Source organism: Apium graveolens, chromosome 10, assembly GCF_009905375.1.
Source record: "Apium graveolens cultivar Ventura chromosome 10, ASM990537v1, whole genome shotgun sequence".
Taxonomy (NCBI): domain Eukaryota; kingdom Viridiplantae; phylum Streptophyta; class Magnoliopsida; order Apiales; family Apiaceae; genus Apium; species Apium graveolens.
Genome location: NC_133656.1, coordinates 93,437,927 through 93,454,005, shown reverse-complemented (window position 1 = coordinate 93,454,005; position 16,079 = coordinate 93,437,927). Strand labels below are relative to the sequence as shown.

The 16,079-nt window shown below is 32.7% G+C and overlaps 3 protein-coding genes across 4 annotated transcripts; 2 read left to right on the top strand and 1 right to left on the bottom strand.

Annotated features, from left to right (window-relative positions):
- The first annotated feature begins 1,477 nt into the window (after nt 1-1,477).
- LOC141693217 (uncharacterized) lies at nt 1,478-5,865 on the top strand. Of its 2 annotated transcripts, none has more exons than XM_074498235.1 (4): nt 1,478-2,084; nt 3,450-3,785; nt 4,111-4,656; nt 5,251-5,865. In XM_074498235.1, exons 1-3 carry the CDS (start codon nt 1,484-1,486, stop codon nt 4,278-4,280), a joined length of 1,107 nt encoding a protein of 368 aa, XP_074354336.1. In that variant the 5' UTR covers nt 1,478-1,483; the 3' UTR covers nt 4,281-4,656; nt 5,251-5,865. The 2 variants fall into 2 exon arrangements, with proteins under 2 accessions (XP_074354336.1, XP_074354335.1); XM_074498234.1 differs by having other exon boundaries at nt 5,186-5,865.
- Nucleotides 5,866-6,396: 531 nt separating this feature from the next.
- Nucleotides 6,397-7,050, bottom strand: LOC141692335 (uncharacterized). Its single transcript, XM_074497134.1, has one exon. The coding sequence runs from the start codon at nt 6,922-6,924 to the stop codon at nt 6,550-6,552; it is 375 nt and encodes a 124-aa protein (XP_074353235.1). The 5' UTR covers nt 6,925-7,050; the 3' UTR covers nt 6,397-6,549.
- A 6,540-nt stretch (nt 7,051-13,590) lies between these two features.
- LOC141690753 (protein FAR1-RELATED SEQUENCE 5-like) lies at nt 13,591-15,248 on the top strand. Its single transcript, XM_074495528.1, has 3 exons — nt 13,591-13,849; nt 14,007-14,145; nt 14,216-15,248. Exons 1-3 carry the CDS (start codon nt 13,591-13,593, stop codon nt 15,246-15,248), a joined length of 1,431 nt encoding a protein of 476 aa, XP_074351629.1.
- The last annotated feature ends 831 nt before the right edge of the window (nt 15,249-16,079 follow it).

The following is a 16,079-nucleotide window of genomic DNA, read 5'->3' as shown; positions in this document are numbered from 1 at the left end:
TCCTCTCTTCTCCACTCACCGGAAAGTGGTGGAAACCGGAAGAACAGGGGCGGCGAAAGAACAGACGGGAGGAGAGAAGAGAGACTGTGAGTGGAGAAGAGAGGAAGAGAGATGAAGATGATAGATAACGAGAGAGAGCCAATTGAGAGGTGGTGGAATGAAGCCGGGGAGAAACAGGGGGTGGGGGTGTCTTTTTTTATTTTTTATTTTTCTCTCCTTTACTCCAATTGCAACACGTAGTACTGATTTACTGAAATGCTGACACGTAGAATTTGGGATAAATATGAAGGTTCGATGGCCTGTTTTGTCCCGAAACTCAAAATTAAATGACCTGAGTTGCATTTAAAACAAATTCAGAATATCATCGAAATAGTCTTAAAATGTTATAAATATCCTGAAGTTAATTAAAACGTAAATTTCAAAATTTAAAAACCATTTCTGAAACGCAATTTATACCCGATTTTAACAATTAAACGAATCAACGTGCGGGTGAAATTAATCCCAAAAATTTACAAAATAATTTTAAAATTTTCAGAATAATATAAACTTCATAAAATATGATTTCGTAATTTTTGAAGAATTCCGGAATTAAATACTGATTTTACAAATAAATGCAATCAGAAAATTATTTAAAGATAAATAATTAATGAAATATTGATTTCTCAATTTTATAAAATCCTAAAAATAATTATTGAAATTATAAAATCATAAAAAAAAATTTAGAGACAATCTAAATATTTATGTAAATAAAACTGCAATAAAATTACTTTTAAAAACGAAATAAAACAATACAACTCAATAATTAATTACACAATTCAATCATATACACCAATATATCACACATAAGTAATAAGAACCAACACACAGCTGTCAACACCGGTACACATATTTTATTTAATTAATTATTCAACAATTAATACACTATTAAAATAATAAAAAATATACGAGTAGTTATATAACGTATCGAATATAACATAGAATCTCATCTAAAATTGAAAATAAAATATAACATGGAATCCAGTGTAAAATCTTTTATACATTTTGTAACAATAAAATTATGTTTAGTAATGTTATATTTGATCCTAATTTTTCTTGGATTTTATTTTTATTCATAGAAAACAGTTTTTGGTGTGAAATTAGAATTGAAATGTGTTTTTATGGTAATATTTATTGTTTTTTATTAAGGGTGTTTTTTTATTAAAAAAACATAAATAACAGAATAATTAGCATCCCGAGTAGTACTGTACTACAAGCGTGGTGATCCGCTCGTTGACTTAGCCGGCAATTAAGTAGAGTATATATGCATATGGATGGTAGATAATTTAAAATGACGATGCATGTTCGTAGGTTACAGTCAATAAATAATTAGGACGAACGACTACGAGTCTTTCTTTAATACCAACCTGATATGATTAGTAGTGTATATATTAAGAACTGATTGTTTACACAATTATAGCTAGCAATACATCAACAATAGATAACTATGGGTAGACATGCTTTGTACGCGGCTGCCATTGCCGGAGATACAGATGCCAAACATAAGTTGAAGATAGAAGCTGATACGGTGAGCACCTACCACATAACTATCTTGCACATCGAATCCAGAGCCGGAAATACAGAACGCGTGCGATTCATTTTGAAGGAGTTTGCAAACAAAAATCTTTTGGTGAAGCTTGATTCTAATAACGAAACTGCACTCCACCTTGCAACATATAATGGACACATCCAAGTGGTGGAGCTCCTTGTTGATGCAGCTACGAGTTTTCCTTATTCGGCTATTGAAAACCGAGATAATCAAATTAGTTGTTTCGAAGATTTTCTGCGACAAGCTAATAACAAGATGAACACTGCCTTACACCTAGCAGTGAGTACTTGTAACGCCGAGATTGCTGAGATATTAGTGAAGGCAGATGCAAGCGACAAGCATATTCAAAACGGTAACGGTGATACTCCAGTCTATCTTGCCGCCAAATTGGGGTACAATCATATAATCAAGATTATCTGTACAACTTGTACAGCTCCGTCTTTAGATGGTCCTCATGGTACAACTGCTTTGCATGCCGCTGTTCTGAAGCTCCCTCAGGGTAATTTACCCTTGTCCAATTAGTTGTCATTTTGAGTTTTCATACCCATCGTTTTATAAGGAATAATATGTTAATATTACTGATTGTATAAATGTCAAGCCCACATTGCAGCAGTCTCCTAATCCAGCCTGCAAGCCCCCTTAGCTAGCTCCTTTAGATTTATTAATCCAGCTTACAGTGCCACGTTAGATAAGGAACTTGGAGTTAGTTACCTACCAGTATATAGGTAGCCTGAGAGATAGAAATGAGAGTCCTGTCAAAAAAAATAAATAGAAATGAGAGTTAGATTAGTTAGTACGTAGAGTTAGAGTTAAATGAAAGTTTCACAAATTAATACTCTATATATTTGTACGTTGAAATATGTGAAAAAAGAGGAAGTATTTATATAAAATTTATTTAATAATAAATTTAAAAATAAAAAAGGCTCAATAAAGTTCGATAAGGCTCGCGAATTGTACGAGCCGAGTAACTTGAATCTCGAGCTCAGCTCGGTAAAAAATTCGAATAGTTTGCATTCGAACTCGGCTCAATTATCGAGTCGAAATCAAATATTTTACTAGTCGAATTCTAAGAGTAACTCCAACAATGGGTGTCAAGAGGGTTGTCAACGCCATATGACACAACGTAGTTTGGAATGCTTGTTAGCACTCCATTGAAGTTATTAGGATGCCAAGTAAGGTGGCATAGGATGCCAATTTGGGATACCGGAAGTTAACATCCCATAAAATTGGATGCAAACTTCATATGCGGTCCAAAGGTTAATAAACTATTATGACAATTTCATTTGTGGTCTCAATAATAAATAATTTAATATATTTTTAATTTATTTGTATTTGTTATAATTTTAATGAAGTTGGCATCTATGAATGTCAACCATTAAATTATTTTGTGAAAAAAGAGTGTTAAAATTGATCTGAAAAAAAGAAACAATTAGATATAATAATTTTTACTACATGACAAAATTGACATCTCTTCAAAAATCTCAGCTATTAAAGATGTTCTAATAACTCACGAATCTCTTCAAAAACCACTGCAGATCCCCGTTATCGTTTCCTTCTGTGGTGACTATCCTTTTTCTTAATTAGGGTCTTCATGATAAGCACCCCCGACCGACTCCTGTGATCATTTTGACTTATTTATAATTCAAAATTTCAAAAAATTGTGACATTACTTCTTATTGATTGTTTATGGACATAACAGGAGGAAAAGAATATTATTTTTATCTAATTAGACTTATATAACTTATAATCTATTAATCATTTGAGTTACTTCGTTGCAATTAGAAAAAAACGTTTATAAAATTATAAGCTTTTGGTAAATATGTGATGATATCACTAACCTTTAACATTTTTTTCTCACTTGCAGCAAACGAAGAAGATAATGACGTGGTAATTGTACTCATAAATGCAGCCAAACGTACAATTTCTTCAAAGGATGCACCAGCTAGCAGTTTTGCATCTGTCTTAGACTCTGTCTTAGAACTGGCAGTGCAGGGAAATCATGTAAACGTGGTTAAGCTGATATTAGAAGATCCAGCATATCAAAGTAAAAATATGGATCTCAAGACTTTGATTTACATGGCGGCCGAAAGGAAGTACAATGATATTGTCAAACTACTCTGTAAAACTTACCAAGCTGGAAATAGCCTTGAAGATGAGGGTGAGACCGCTCTGCGTGCTGCTCTTATAGGGAGCGATGAAGGTATGCAATCACTATGAACATAAATATGCATGTATCATACATGTAATAGAATAGTTCATCATATTTGCATACATATGTTATGAAATCAGTCAGGTCAAATTAAGTGTTATTATACTTTATGTACTGAAATGGTGTTGAGTTCTAACTGTTGTAAGTGTTTTTTATCTACTCAGGTAATGATCTTATTCCTACTCTGAACCAAAACAGACCGCGATCAACCAAGTCCTAAAACTGCTTAAATATTTTTTTTTAAAAATGAAAATGTAGCTTCAACACTAAAACACCACATATTGGTACTAACTAATATCGTATCTTTTCTTGTAAGATTCTGTACACACTTGCTTGAGGGAGAATGAACGTCTCGTGACCTACGAGGATGAGAAAGGGTGGACTCCACTTCATTATGCTGCAAAATATCAATTTGATTTAGTACTTGAAGTGATAGTAAAAATTAAAAATACAAACACGCCTTGGGTATCGATCTGGGTATGCTGACGATGTTCCAACACCAATTTGTGTTGCACTCAAAGAAGGACATATTTCGACTGTAATACAACTTATAAAATTATTGCCAGCTTCCTCAAACATAACTAATAATCATGAGGGTCGAAATATACTGCACTTGGCGGCACTTCAGAGCCAAAAAGAGATGATAGAATGTATTTTCAAATACTGTCCAGAAGAGTATATCGACAAGATTCTGAATGAGAGGGATATGAATGGTGATACGCCTCTACATCTGCTCATTCGTGAAGGTTGCTTCAGTCAAGAGTTCATTGAACATAAGGGACTTAATACAATGGTAAAAAACAACCAGAACCTGACTCCTTTGGATATGTTATATATTCATGAAGAAATCATAGCCGATCAGGTACGATGAAACCTAATTCTCCTTTCCTTTTCTTGAACAGAATATATAAGAACACTTTATCTGTCATCTATTTATAAACTAACTATATTTTCAGCACTGCAGTTTTCGGCCAAAATTTAGATTTTGATAAAACAATCATGGAAAATGTTTGGCGTATTGAAAATTTAGTTTTCGGCCAAAATATATAAGAACACTTTATCTGTCCAATTTTTTACATTTCAAAATTCACCAATAGTCGCCACCGCCTTCTCCACTATCATTAGTTCTTTCTTCGTGTATGTCATTATTACACTGGTTGGCCTACTTTACCAAAGGAAATTAGAAAAAGATAGTATGCATGAAGTGTGAGTATTTCCTTCGTTTTTACCAACTGGATAATGTATTTTACATATTCATGACGTATAGTTCAGTCTATAATTATATCCATGAAATTGCAAGAAACATATCAATGTGTAATTTATGTGCTGACAAAGTCTGTCTTCTTCGCTTCGCACTTGTCTTTCTGTTTATGTTGCTCTTACAATTTTAGGTAATTAAGAGTGCTTACGACTTGGACTATTTTAAGTTTGGGGAAATAAAAAACTTTCCATGCAGTAGCAGCATGGTACAACTCATCCAAAGAAGCATAGAGTTTACTAGTTTAGTCATGGTCTCATGAGCAGTGACGACGAACGCAGGAAGTTTTTCTAAGGGGGGCCGTCTTATATAATATTCAGTATGCAACATTATATCAGTTGGTATCTTTGTTCAGAGCGTAAGAGTGGAAAAACAGAACACTTGTGATTCGTTTTCAAGGAGTTTGTTAACAAAAATCTATTGGACAAGCTTCATTCTCATAACAAAACTGCACTCCACCCTGCAACATATAATGGACACAATAATGTGGTCGAGCTTCTCACTGATGCATCTACAGGTTTTCCTTGTTCCGCTGATATAATTCGAGAAAATTCAATTAGTTGTAATATCAGAGTAGTCACTAGTTGCAATTTTGGTGTTACCAGACTGGGGAAGATCTTAATATTGGTAAATCTTACCACAGACAATTGTCTGAATGAACAATTCTTCCTGTTTTGAGTGGTGTATTACAAAGTCTGAATGACTGCGAGAATTATTTACGCAAGTTTATACACCGGAACCTGCGCGAGATGCTTCCAAAATAATTGTATTTCAGTCATCAGTCATCTACAGTTGGATCAAATATGTCATATACATAGCAACAATTATAATCTTGATTACCCCCCAGGTAGAAATATTTCAATTCCAGCACTAACAAGTTCAAACTCTGATGTCATATAAACATATAATCAGTATTCTACAATTAAGTATTTGAATAATTAGTTACACACTTCTGTCAAGGATATTCCAACTCAGAAAGTTTCTCGGAATCAAGTTGATATAATTAATTCATTGATCCTTTTAGGTTGTAGTCCTAATGTTGTTGGATTTTACACTCTGTTGCGGTGGGAAAATTAACTTAAAACTGATCAAAGCCTATATTGATCAACTGAATTATTTAAAATTCATGACCATAACGGCATAACCTCTATAGTTTAATACGGATTTACATATATTTGCCTACATTATTCATATAATATATGTCAGAATAGAGATTTCACTTGTATTATAAATTGCAACTGGGTGATCAAGATGCCTTTGATGCAGAGTCTTTTATAACTCTGTCCTCTGAACTTGCTCTAAGTTTTTTAAAGTAAATATAAGATTCGTCTTTATATAAACCGGTACATAAAATAAGTATCCATCATAAACAATCCAAAAGTTACATACAATAGCTCTATGAGACATCGCAGAACAAAAAAAGACAAATATTTCTAAGTTTTCATTTTATGTTCACCGAATCATCACTGCAACTTAGCCGTCCTTGCCCCTACTACCTCACTTGCTCAGGAGTGGAAACCAACGTTCACGAAAATCAGATTGATACGAAAGCAGGAACAGAAGAAGAACAAGAACGAATCCTACGCCCCAAGGAGTTCCCCCAGCTCTGTGAAACGAATCTTGTTCGGGCAAGGGCACCAAAAAGGACGACCAAGTAGTATCAAAGTTGGAGAGGACATGCAACGCTAGTAGAAGTACCAGTGGTGAAACTATAAGAATTAGTTTTATCTGATCAAAAAACCCTTCGAAAAGTGACTCATAGTTCATGTACCATGACAAACTCAAGAACATGAATAATATTACCAGGAAAAAATATAAGTGTAGTGGCAAAGGTTGTTGAGAATGAGGAGAAGAATAGCCATCTTTAGACATGTTTGATGGTTTTTTAGAGAGAGTTTTTAGGTGTTTTTGTGAGTGTTGAAAACAGAGTTGTAAAAATGTTGGAAAGAGTTAAGTAGATTGTATGGATTGGTGATTGGCTCGATTGATTATAGGACACTAATGTTTGGTGTTACAATATTTATATTTATAAGGTCATTCTCAACAATTTTAATCCAAAAATTCAAATTTAGATCACCAACTCATTCAAACTCTTATCCAAATTTTTGATAAACTCCAACACCAAACGTGATCCAAATTTTAATCCAAATTAACTTTTACAGTAAATTTGGATCATGAACAGTGGTGATCCAAATTTAAATCTATTATTACTGATCCAAATTTGGATCAATATTTATATCATCGTTGAAGGAGAATTTGAAATAATCTACCCCAAATTTGTATTCTTGAATCACTATTGGAGATGCGGGTGGGTGTTTAGTGGGCGTCCTACTAGCTACCACTACCATGTTGAAGACTTTTCTGGGGACATTTGCTCTCAGGTTGGTTGAGCGACCGTCACCCTCGCATTTTCGACATGAGGGTGTCGAACTTTTTGTTACGTAATTAAAAATATTATTTTAATATTCTTTCTCTTTCACATTAATTTTGACATTTTTTTCATAAAACACTCAAATGATTGGCACCCTTAGATGTCAAATTCAGAACAAGTCCAACAGTTTATATAAGCACTTAAATTCAATTATAAGGATTTTGACAAAAAAATGACAGTGTTTTAATATTTCCTTAAATCACTAAGAGTATCTCCAATAGTGTTAGTTGTGTAATTGGTTGGCTAAATTGAGTCTGTAGGATAATATGTAAAATTTGTTGAACCCGTAAGGTATTGTGTTTCGATGGTATTGGCTATATTGGTTAACTATATTTTAAAAATAGTATGTTATTAAAATTTTATGTTGTTATAAATATAATACATTACTTCAATATGGTAATAAGTGATTAATTTTTTTTACAGATTTCTTAGAGGTCTGTAGTGGTTCAACAAATATAGTCAACATCAAGAATCAAGAGGTTAGCTATATTTATAGATAAGGGGAATGCACCATTGGAGATGATTTTTTTTACATAATCTCTATATTTTTTATTTATAGTATGTATTAATGATTTTTAGAGTTTTATGTGGTTGGAGATGCTCTAAGGCATGACCTTCATTTTTTATCTTCAAAAAACTTGTAGTACCTCCTTCTAACACTTTTAGCAATAAAAAATTCATTTTTCTCCCTTCATTTTATTTTTTTTTCTCCCTCTTTCTTCCACTTTTTGTTCATATTTTTTCAAATTTATTAATATAACAATAATAAGGAACGAGTATAAAGATGATTGTTGGAGTTAATTAGTTAAATACAAAATCATATCTTAAATTACTAAGAGTCAATATTTTATATTATTTATAAAAAAACTACTAGCATACTATTGGACTTTCTCTCAGAAACTTAACAAAATAAATGTAAAATATAAATATATTAGAGATATAATTATTTATTTATTTATTATTTGGACCACAAAGGGGACCATAAAGTAAGTTGACACTCTATTTTATGGTATGTCAACTTTAGGAACCCCAAATTGACAACTCATGTCAACTCACTTGACATCTCAATAACATCACAACATTTCAATAAAGTGCTAAGAAGAGTGTCAAGTCACGTCATACACATGACATTGGCACCCGTCTTCGCACCCACCATTAAAGTTGCTCTTAGCATTACGTGAAATATGCAGTACAATTTTATACTATTCTAACACTCTCATTCAATTCTATCATTTAACAAATTCGTAACATAAATTAACCAACCTTCAAATAAATCACCAACGAAAAAAACTTATATCTATTGTTATTTATTGTTAGAATATTAATATATGATCGTGAAAAGGGTTGGTCACGTCATACCACATGACGTTGGCACCCCTCTTCGCACCCACCATTAAAGTTATTCTTGACATTACGCGAAATATGTAGTACAATTTTATACTATTCTAACACTCTCATTCAATTCTATCATTTAACAAATTCGTAACATAAATTAACCAACCTTCAAATAAATCACCAACAAAAAAAGGGTGGTGGCATTATTTATCACTTTGGTGTAAATAATGGTCCAAATTGTCACCTTTAAAAATTAAGGCCTTATGTGTCACCTCATAACGAACAATCGTGTAATGTTTTTTGTTTTTTTAAAAAATCCCAAAAACGTCACTTCGAGAAACGTTTACATTGATTTTTTTAAAGGTGGCAAAACGTTACTTAAAATTGTGTTTTGGTTCCTAACACTACATCATGTAGCGTTTTGGCCCCAAAACACCACTTTATCTAGCGTTTTACACATATAAATTTTTTAATAACAAATATTTTTAACCTCAAATAAAAAATTATTAATTCCTAAAATACTAAAATATTATTTAAATTGTTTTTAAAACCCAAAAGGGGATTGATAAACCCTAAAATGTTAAAAATTATTAAAATTAAGTTACACTTTTAAATTTTAAATTGTTTAATTTAAAATTTTCAATTTTGGTTCCCAAGGTTAATTAAATTAGGGTTTAGGTTCCAGGGTTTAGGGCCCCCTAAACCCTAAATCGATATAATATTTATTAATTTTTTTTAATATTTCTAAAACCCAAAAGATGATTGGTGAACCCTAAATGTTAAAAATTGTTAAATTTCGATATAATCTTAAATTTTAAAAATATTAAATAAATGAAATATCGAAATACGTAACATTAAGTGATGTTTCCGGGCTCCTAAATAATACACCAAAAACAGCTCAAATAAGAAAAACGATAAAAAACAAAAAACGTTAGTTCATTTAACGTTTTCCCATTGAAATGTAAAAAAAAGTAGCAAAACGGTACTTCGTGTACCGTTTTGTCCTATTTTCAAAACGTTACACGATACTCCGTTATAAATTGATATTTTGGGCCTTAATTTTCAAAAATGACATTTCATGCATTTTTTTACTGAAATAGTGACATTTTAGTCCATTTCTCCAAAAAAACTTATATAAATTGTTATATATTGTTAGAATATTAATATACGATCTTGAAAAGGGTCATTACTCTAACAATTTAAAATTTACAACTACTGATTCCTTAACATAGTATCATAACTCAGACTTGCAAATGACTCGTGTTCGATCCCCGCCACCTCCAATATTCTCAGAGTTTGTCGTGGGACGAAGGTAAATTTATGCCCCAAAAGATGGGCGCACATGGTCCATTCTTGACCCATAAATGGGTTTTTGAGGGTGAAAGAGTGATAAAATACTAATATAAAATCCCTTTGGTACACCCGAAATTTTCGGGAACTCCTTACATGGGATGGGCACGACAGTTTAATTTACAACGTGGTTTGGCATGCCGAGCCCAATTCAAATTTAGCATGCCGTTTAAACTGAACTCAGATACCGTATTAAAATTATATCAAAGTTTGTTTTGCAGTGATGTATTTAAATGTTATTTGATTTATGTCATCGATTTGTATTTTGTACAATAGTAATAAAAATGAGCGTTAGTATAAAATCGTACTGGGAGACCATTTTTTTTAAAGGTATTAGATCTTAGGACTCTTCAATATTGTACCACTTGATTTAGGAATTATAAATTTAGAGTTTGTGTTTAAGAGCGTGTAAATTATTATTAAAAATGGTAGATGTCATTTAAAATTAATATCATATATGCGGATTAAAATTAAATAAAAGTTTTTGAAGAAAAAACTAAATTTTACTTGGCAATTTCTTTTTTTGCTAGGTGAAAACATAAATTTGGGATAACTAAAACAAATATTGAGATAATCTTCGTAAATTCAATAATTGTAAAAGTCTCGTACTTAATTCTTGATAAAAGGGACTTTGGGGATGATGGTGATATTTTCCTTAGTGGAGAAGTTGTGTGAACTGTGAACCACAAAAGGTACAAGTTGAGTCACTAATGTCACATTTCTTATTACCTTTTCTTCTTGTCCTTTTAAATTAACTTAATTTGATGCTTCTTTTAAATAAAATCCCAGTGGGCGGTGATTTTTTGACGACGTTTGAGATCCAAATCACAGAAAGTTGGATGCCTATGAAGATGACAAGTGGTACCGACCCCTTAGACTCATATAAGAATTATTTACTTATGTATTTTTTTTTGACAAATATGACTTATAATCTTATAAATAAGTATCCGTTCTCATAAATTCTCGGGATGAACGAGGATCGAACTCAGGATCTGGGATAAACTCTTAACCCCGATTAATTTAGTTAACCTTGTAACTATTGCTTGAATCCTTAAATTATGTGAGTGTTTGCTTAAACTTTATTTTTGAAATTTTTTACTTAGGTTGTGTTTGTTGTTGCTTTGAAACACTTGAACTTTACTTTTGAGAATTTTGCTTAGGTTGTTTTTGTTTGCTATTATTGTTGTTACACACAACATCAGCTTTTCGCTGAAAATTAGATTTTTGTTTGATAAATTTAAAATTTAATTTTTTTTAAAGTTATTTTGGCTTAAAAGCTGATTTCAGAAAAAGTAAGCCTCGTGTTTCTAAAAAACTGATTTTCAGTTTTTGCAAGAAGCGGATACTCTGATTTCATCAAATCTCAACAAAAACATTTTAATTTTATTTTTTACATCAAAAATATATATATCAAAAATATTACCAAACAGTTATCTAATTTTTACAACAACATTTTTTTTACTAACAGCCCAACAATTTTTTAACAATAATCTCAAATAGAGCCTTAAACTTTTTTGCTGATATGTCTCGTGCTTTTTGCTTAACCTTTTTTATTGCACAGGAAAGTATTAAATTAAATATTAAAAAAGACCATACTAAATAATGTATCCCAATTTTTTTAAATTTGTTTTCCCAAATATGACAAATTAGCATTTAATTTGTGAATATGTATAAAAATGTGATATTATTATTTTTTGAAATATAAGGTATAAACTAATAGGTAACATTTACTCTCTAATAATTTTCGAGACAGGCAGGAATTGGCTCATGGTATCCGGAAGATATCAAAATCAAATTGTTAAACTTATGCACTTGTTAATGAGATCAAAGGCGCAAATTATAAGATATGATCCACTCTGCTGACGTTTTTCAACAAAAATACTTTAATTTACAATTTCGTTTCTAATGTATATATTTATACGAAGGTTTAATGTTATCAATGACCGACAGCTAGCTGTTTAAATACACTAATTATATAGTACAAACTTTGTAATCATTCGAGCGCAGCTTTGAATTATTGTAATATGATCCAAAGTCTTTTTCTGCCTAATCTTTACAGATTTCGATCATGATAGTATGTTCTGGTCATTTTAAAAAGTTGCATCTTTCATGTATATATTAGATTAAGTTAAAGATATACGTACCCTAGGCAGGCATTTTGCAAAAGAAAACATCCAAGGTATGATGAACTTTCTTTTCCTGGAAAAAGGTATGATGAATTTGAAAAAGGCAATTTTATATTGTAATTAAAAATCCAGCCTTATACAAGCCGTTTACGAGGGTGTGGACTCGGACGGAAAGAATGGTTGCATAGATCACGTGGTGAGTCTCATTCATTTATCCTTGTCCTATTGAAAAGATGGATTTATGTTGGATAGAAAACGCAAATATTTAATGCGTTTGAGAACATAACGTAATTATATAATACGTTATATAATATTTTATGGTGTAAACTAATACACAAATACGTTACGTCCTGCTGATTTTAAGGTAGTTTTTATAGCAACATGACTTTGCTCTGCGCTTCAGTGGTAACACATAACTGAAATGCGTTGTCAAAGTATCAGGTGAGGGTCAACTTGTTGTGAAGTGCTATTTTAATCATATTTGTTTATAATAGTGCTAAAATGGACCAAAACCCTATATATATAGAATATATGCACGTTTATATGTCCGTTTCAAATATGTCATAGTATTATCTCTTTTTTTATATAAACCAAATTATATAAATAAAAATAAAAGTTTCAGGATTACACCCTTGCACAAAAGAACAAAGCCAAACAGCTACTTTATTAATTGATTCATATGATAAACATGTTTTCAAACTCTTGCAGATAACTTTCCTCCACAAGAATCATCATATGGGTTTTTAGTGCATCAGCTTGAATAACCTCGTCCGATCCCACTTCACCATTAGCCATCAACTCTTCCTTATTTTGCCCTAAGCGTAATATCCAAGTCCATCGATTCTTTAAAATTCCTAAAAGGACCATTGAGTTTTACTAAAATTGAGATTTTACATAGAGAAACATGATATAAAAGTCATAGTATTGTTCTGGATAGCAAAGACAGAGATTAGAGACCATTTCCTAGGTTGTGAACCATCCTCCTTCTTTTGGGGAACGGTCTACAACAACCGTTTGTTGTAGACCGTTTTATAACAAACACCTTTTTAGCCGTTGCATGGGGGAATGGAGGGATGAGATAACAGACGGACCGCGGAAATTTTCCGCGGTTGGTAGGATTGCCCCCTTATCCCCGCAACCCAACAGCCCCCCTTCACCACACAAAAAACCAAAATCCACAACAAAAATTCTACTCTCCAAGTGACCAATTTAGGCGATTTTGGGGCATTTTCATCAAGAAATTCAAGTACTTTTGTCAATTCAAGGTATATTTCTTGTCTTGAATTTCACATTTTCATGGCGGATAATTTACTTGCTCGTATGTTTCGTCATAAATGTCATAATGAAAAAAAAGAGGCTATTGATCATAATGTACATCTTGATGATTTAAATACTAGTGAAGAACCTAAAACCCCTGTATTTGTTGAAGAAGATGATTTTGTAGATAAAAATGAGGAATTTATTAATTTAGATGACGATTTGGCTGATGTTGAGGATGAAAATGATGAAAATGAGGTTGAAAATGAGCTTAAAAATGATAATGATAATGTTGAGGGTGAGGATGAAGATGATAATGTAGAGGATGCAAATATGTATGAAAATGTTGATGGGGGGAGTTCCATATTTGAATCAAAATTTTCAAAGTGTGGATGAGGCCGGTCATTTTTTTAGGGTTTATGCTTTATGAAATGGCTTTGCTATTAAAATTCAAGCGAGCCATCGTAATAAAGACAACGAGATATATGGTCGTTTATATATTTGTAGGCTTTATGGAAAAAGTGTCGTCGCCGAGAGTAGTAAAAATAAACGGCGTAGAGAGGTTCTTCCTAAAAGTGAGTGCAAGGTGAGGATGTATGTCAATTATCAAAAGAAAAAAACGTCTTTGAGAAGTAACTAGCCTTGAATTGGTACACAACCACAGTCTTGTTTCCCCTAGCAAGATGAATTTGGTACAACGCGAAAGACATGTCAACACCGCTACTCGTAGTTTTATTAAAATGCTTTATGATTCGGGGGTTCGTAATTGTCAAGTGATGAATGTGATTGGTAACATTTATGGAGGTAATGATAAAGTTGGTTTCAATGTTCAACATGTTAGGAATGTGTTAAGAGACGATAGGAAGAAAAGGTTTGAGATTAGTGACGCCCAAGCGGGGTTGGACTTGTTGCATAGGTTGAATGAAGAAAGTGGTTCTAAATATTTTATTAGGACCGAAGTTGATGAAGAGAATCGTTTGAAGTGTCTAGTATGGATTGATCCGAGATGTTTAATGGCCTACCAAAATTTTGGCGATGTTGTGGCTTTTGATACCACTTATCGGACAAATAGATATGCAATGCCATTTGTCCCATTTATCGGAGTCAATTATCATTATCAATCGGTGATTTTTGGGTTTGCATTGATGCGGGATGAACACGCATCGACTTTTGAGTGGATTCTTCATACTTGGATTAAAGGTGTGGGGAAGAAGCCTCCATTGACTATAATCACGGATCAAGATCAAGCCATGGCAAGCGCTATTGCGGTTGTACTCCCGAATACTACCCATTTATTGTGTTCTTGGCACATAAGTAAAAAATTCCCCGAGAAATTAGCTAATTATTATTCGGCTTTTCCGGAATTCAAGACGGACTTCAACCATTGTATTTATAAATCTCTCACCGAAGATATTTTTAAGGCTAGATGGGCATCGTTTGTGGAAAAGTATCACTTGCAAAAGCATAATTGGTTAAATGGGTTATATGAGTTGAAGCGTAAGTGGATTAGTGCATATACTAGAAACACATTTTCGGCGTTTCAAAATAGTACATCGAGGAGTGAGGGGATGAATTCTTTCTTTGATAAGTATGTGAGTTCGGCAACGGGTTTGAAGGAATTCATTAAAAATGCCCAAAAAGCATTGGCAAGGCAATTCATGAGGGAGAAGGAAAAAGATATGTCACAATTAATCTAAAATGTCCCATGAAAATGCATACCACATTGGAGTATCATGCTTCTTGTTTTTACACTAAGGATATGTTTAGAAGATTTCAAGATGAATCGGTTGAATCTTTAAAATACTTTGTTGGGAAAATTCGACGAGCTTGTGAAGAAGGGGAGAGAATGGGGGATGTCTATACGTACTATAGTTGTTATAGGCCCATGTCTGAGCCTACGAGAAGAAATGTTTATTTTGTGGTATTCGAGAAAGCAAGCTTTTTGGGAATGTGCATGTGTAGAATGTTTGAACATTTGGGGCTACCTTGTAGACACCTATTGGCGGTCTTCATTAAGAAACGGGTTTCAGAAATTCCCTCGTATTTCATAAACTCGAGGTGGACAATGCATGCCAATAGAGTTGATGGTGTGTTGCCTTACGATTTGGATGTTGAAAAAAGTCATGAGATGACCTCAACCGATCGATTTAATAGCATGACAATGTTAACCATGAGTTTTTGTCAAAGTAGCATTGCATCCAAGGAATGGTATGATTATGCCGTTGAAGTGATGAATCGAGAAATACCAATTCTCGAAAGAATGAGCGTTGATGGAATTAAATCTTACGAAAGCAATTCTCATGCTCCAAATGCAAGTGCTCATGAAGAACCAATTCTTGACCCTATTATATCCCAAACTAAAGGGAGGAAAAAGGACGTTCATTTTAAAAGTCCCATATAATCGATTGGTAAAAAGGAGAAGCCGCCAAGAAAGTGCACCTATTGTCAAATGGAAGGCCATGATAAAAGAAAGTGTGCTAGTAGACTAGAAGATCTTAGAAATGCTCAAGAATTACAATATAATTAGT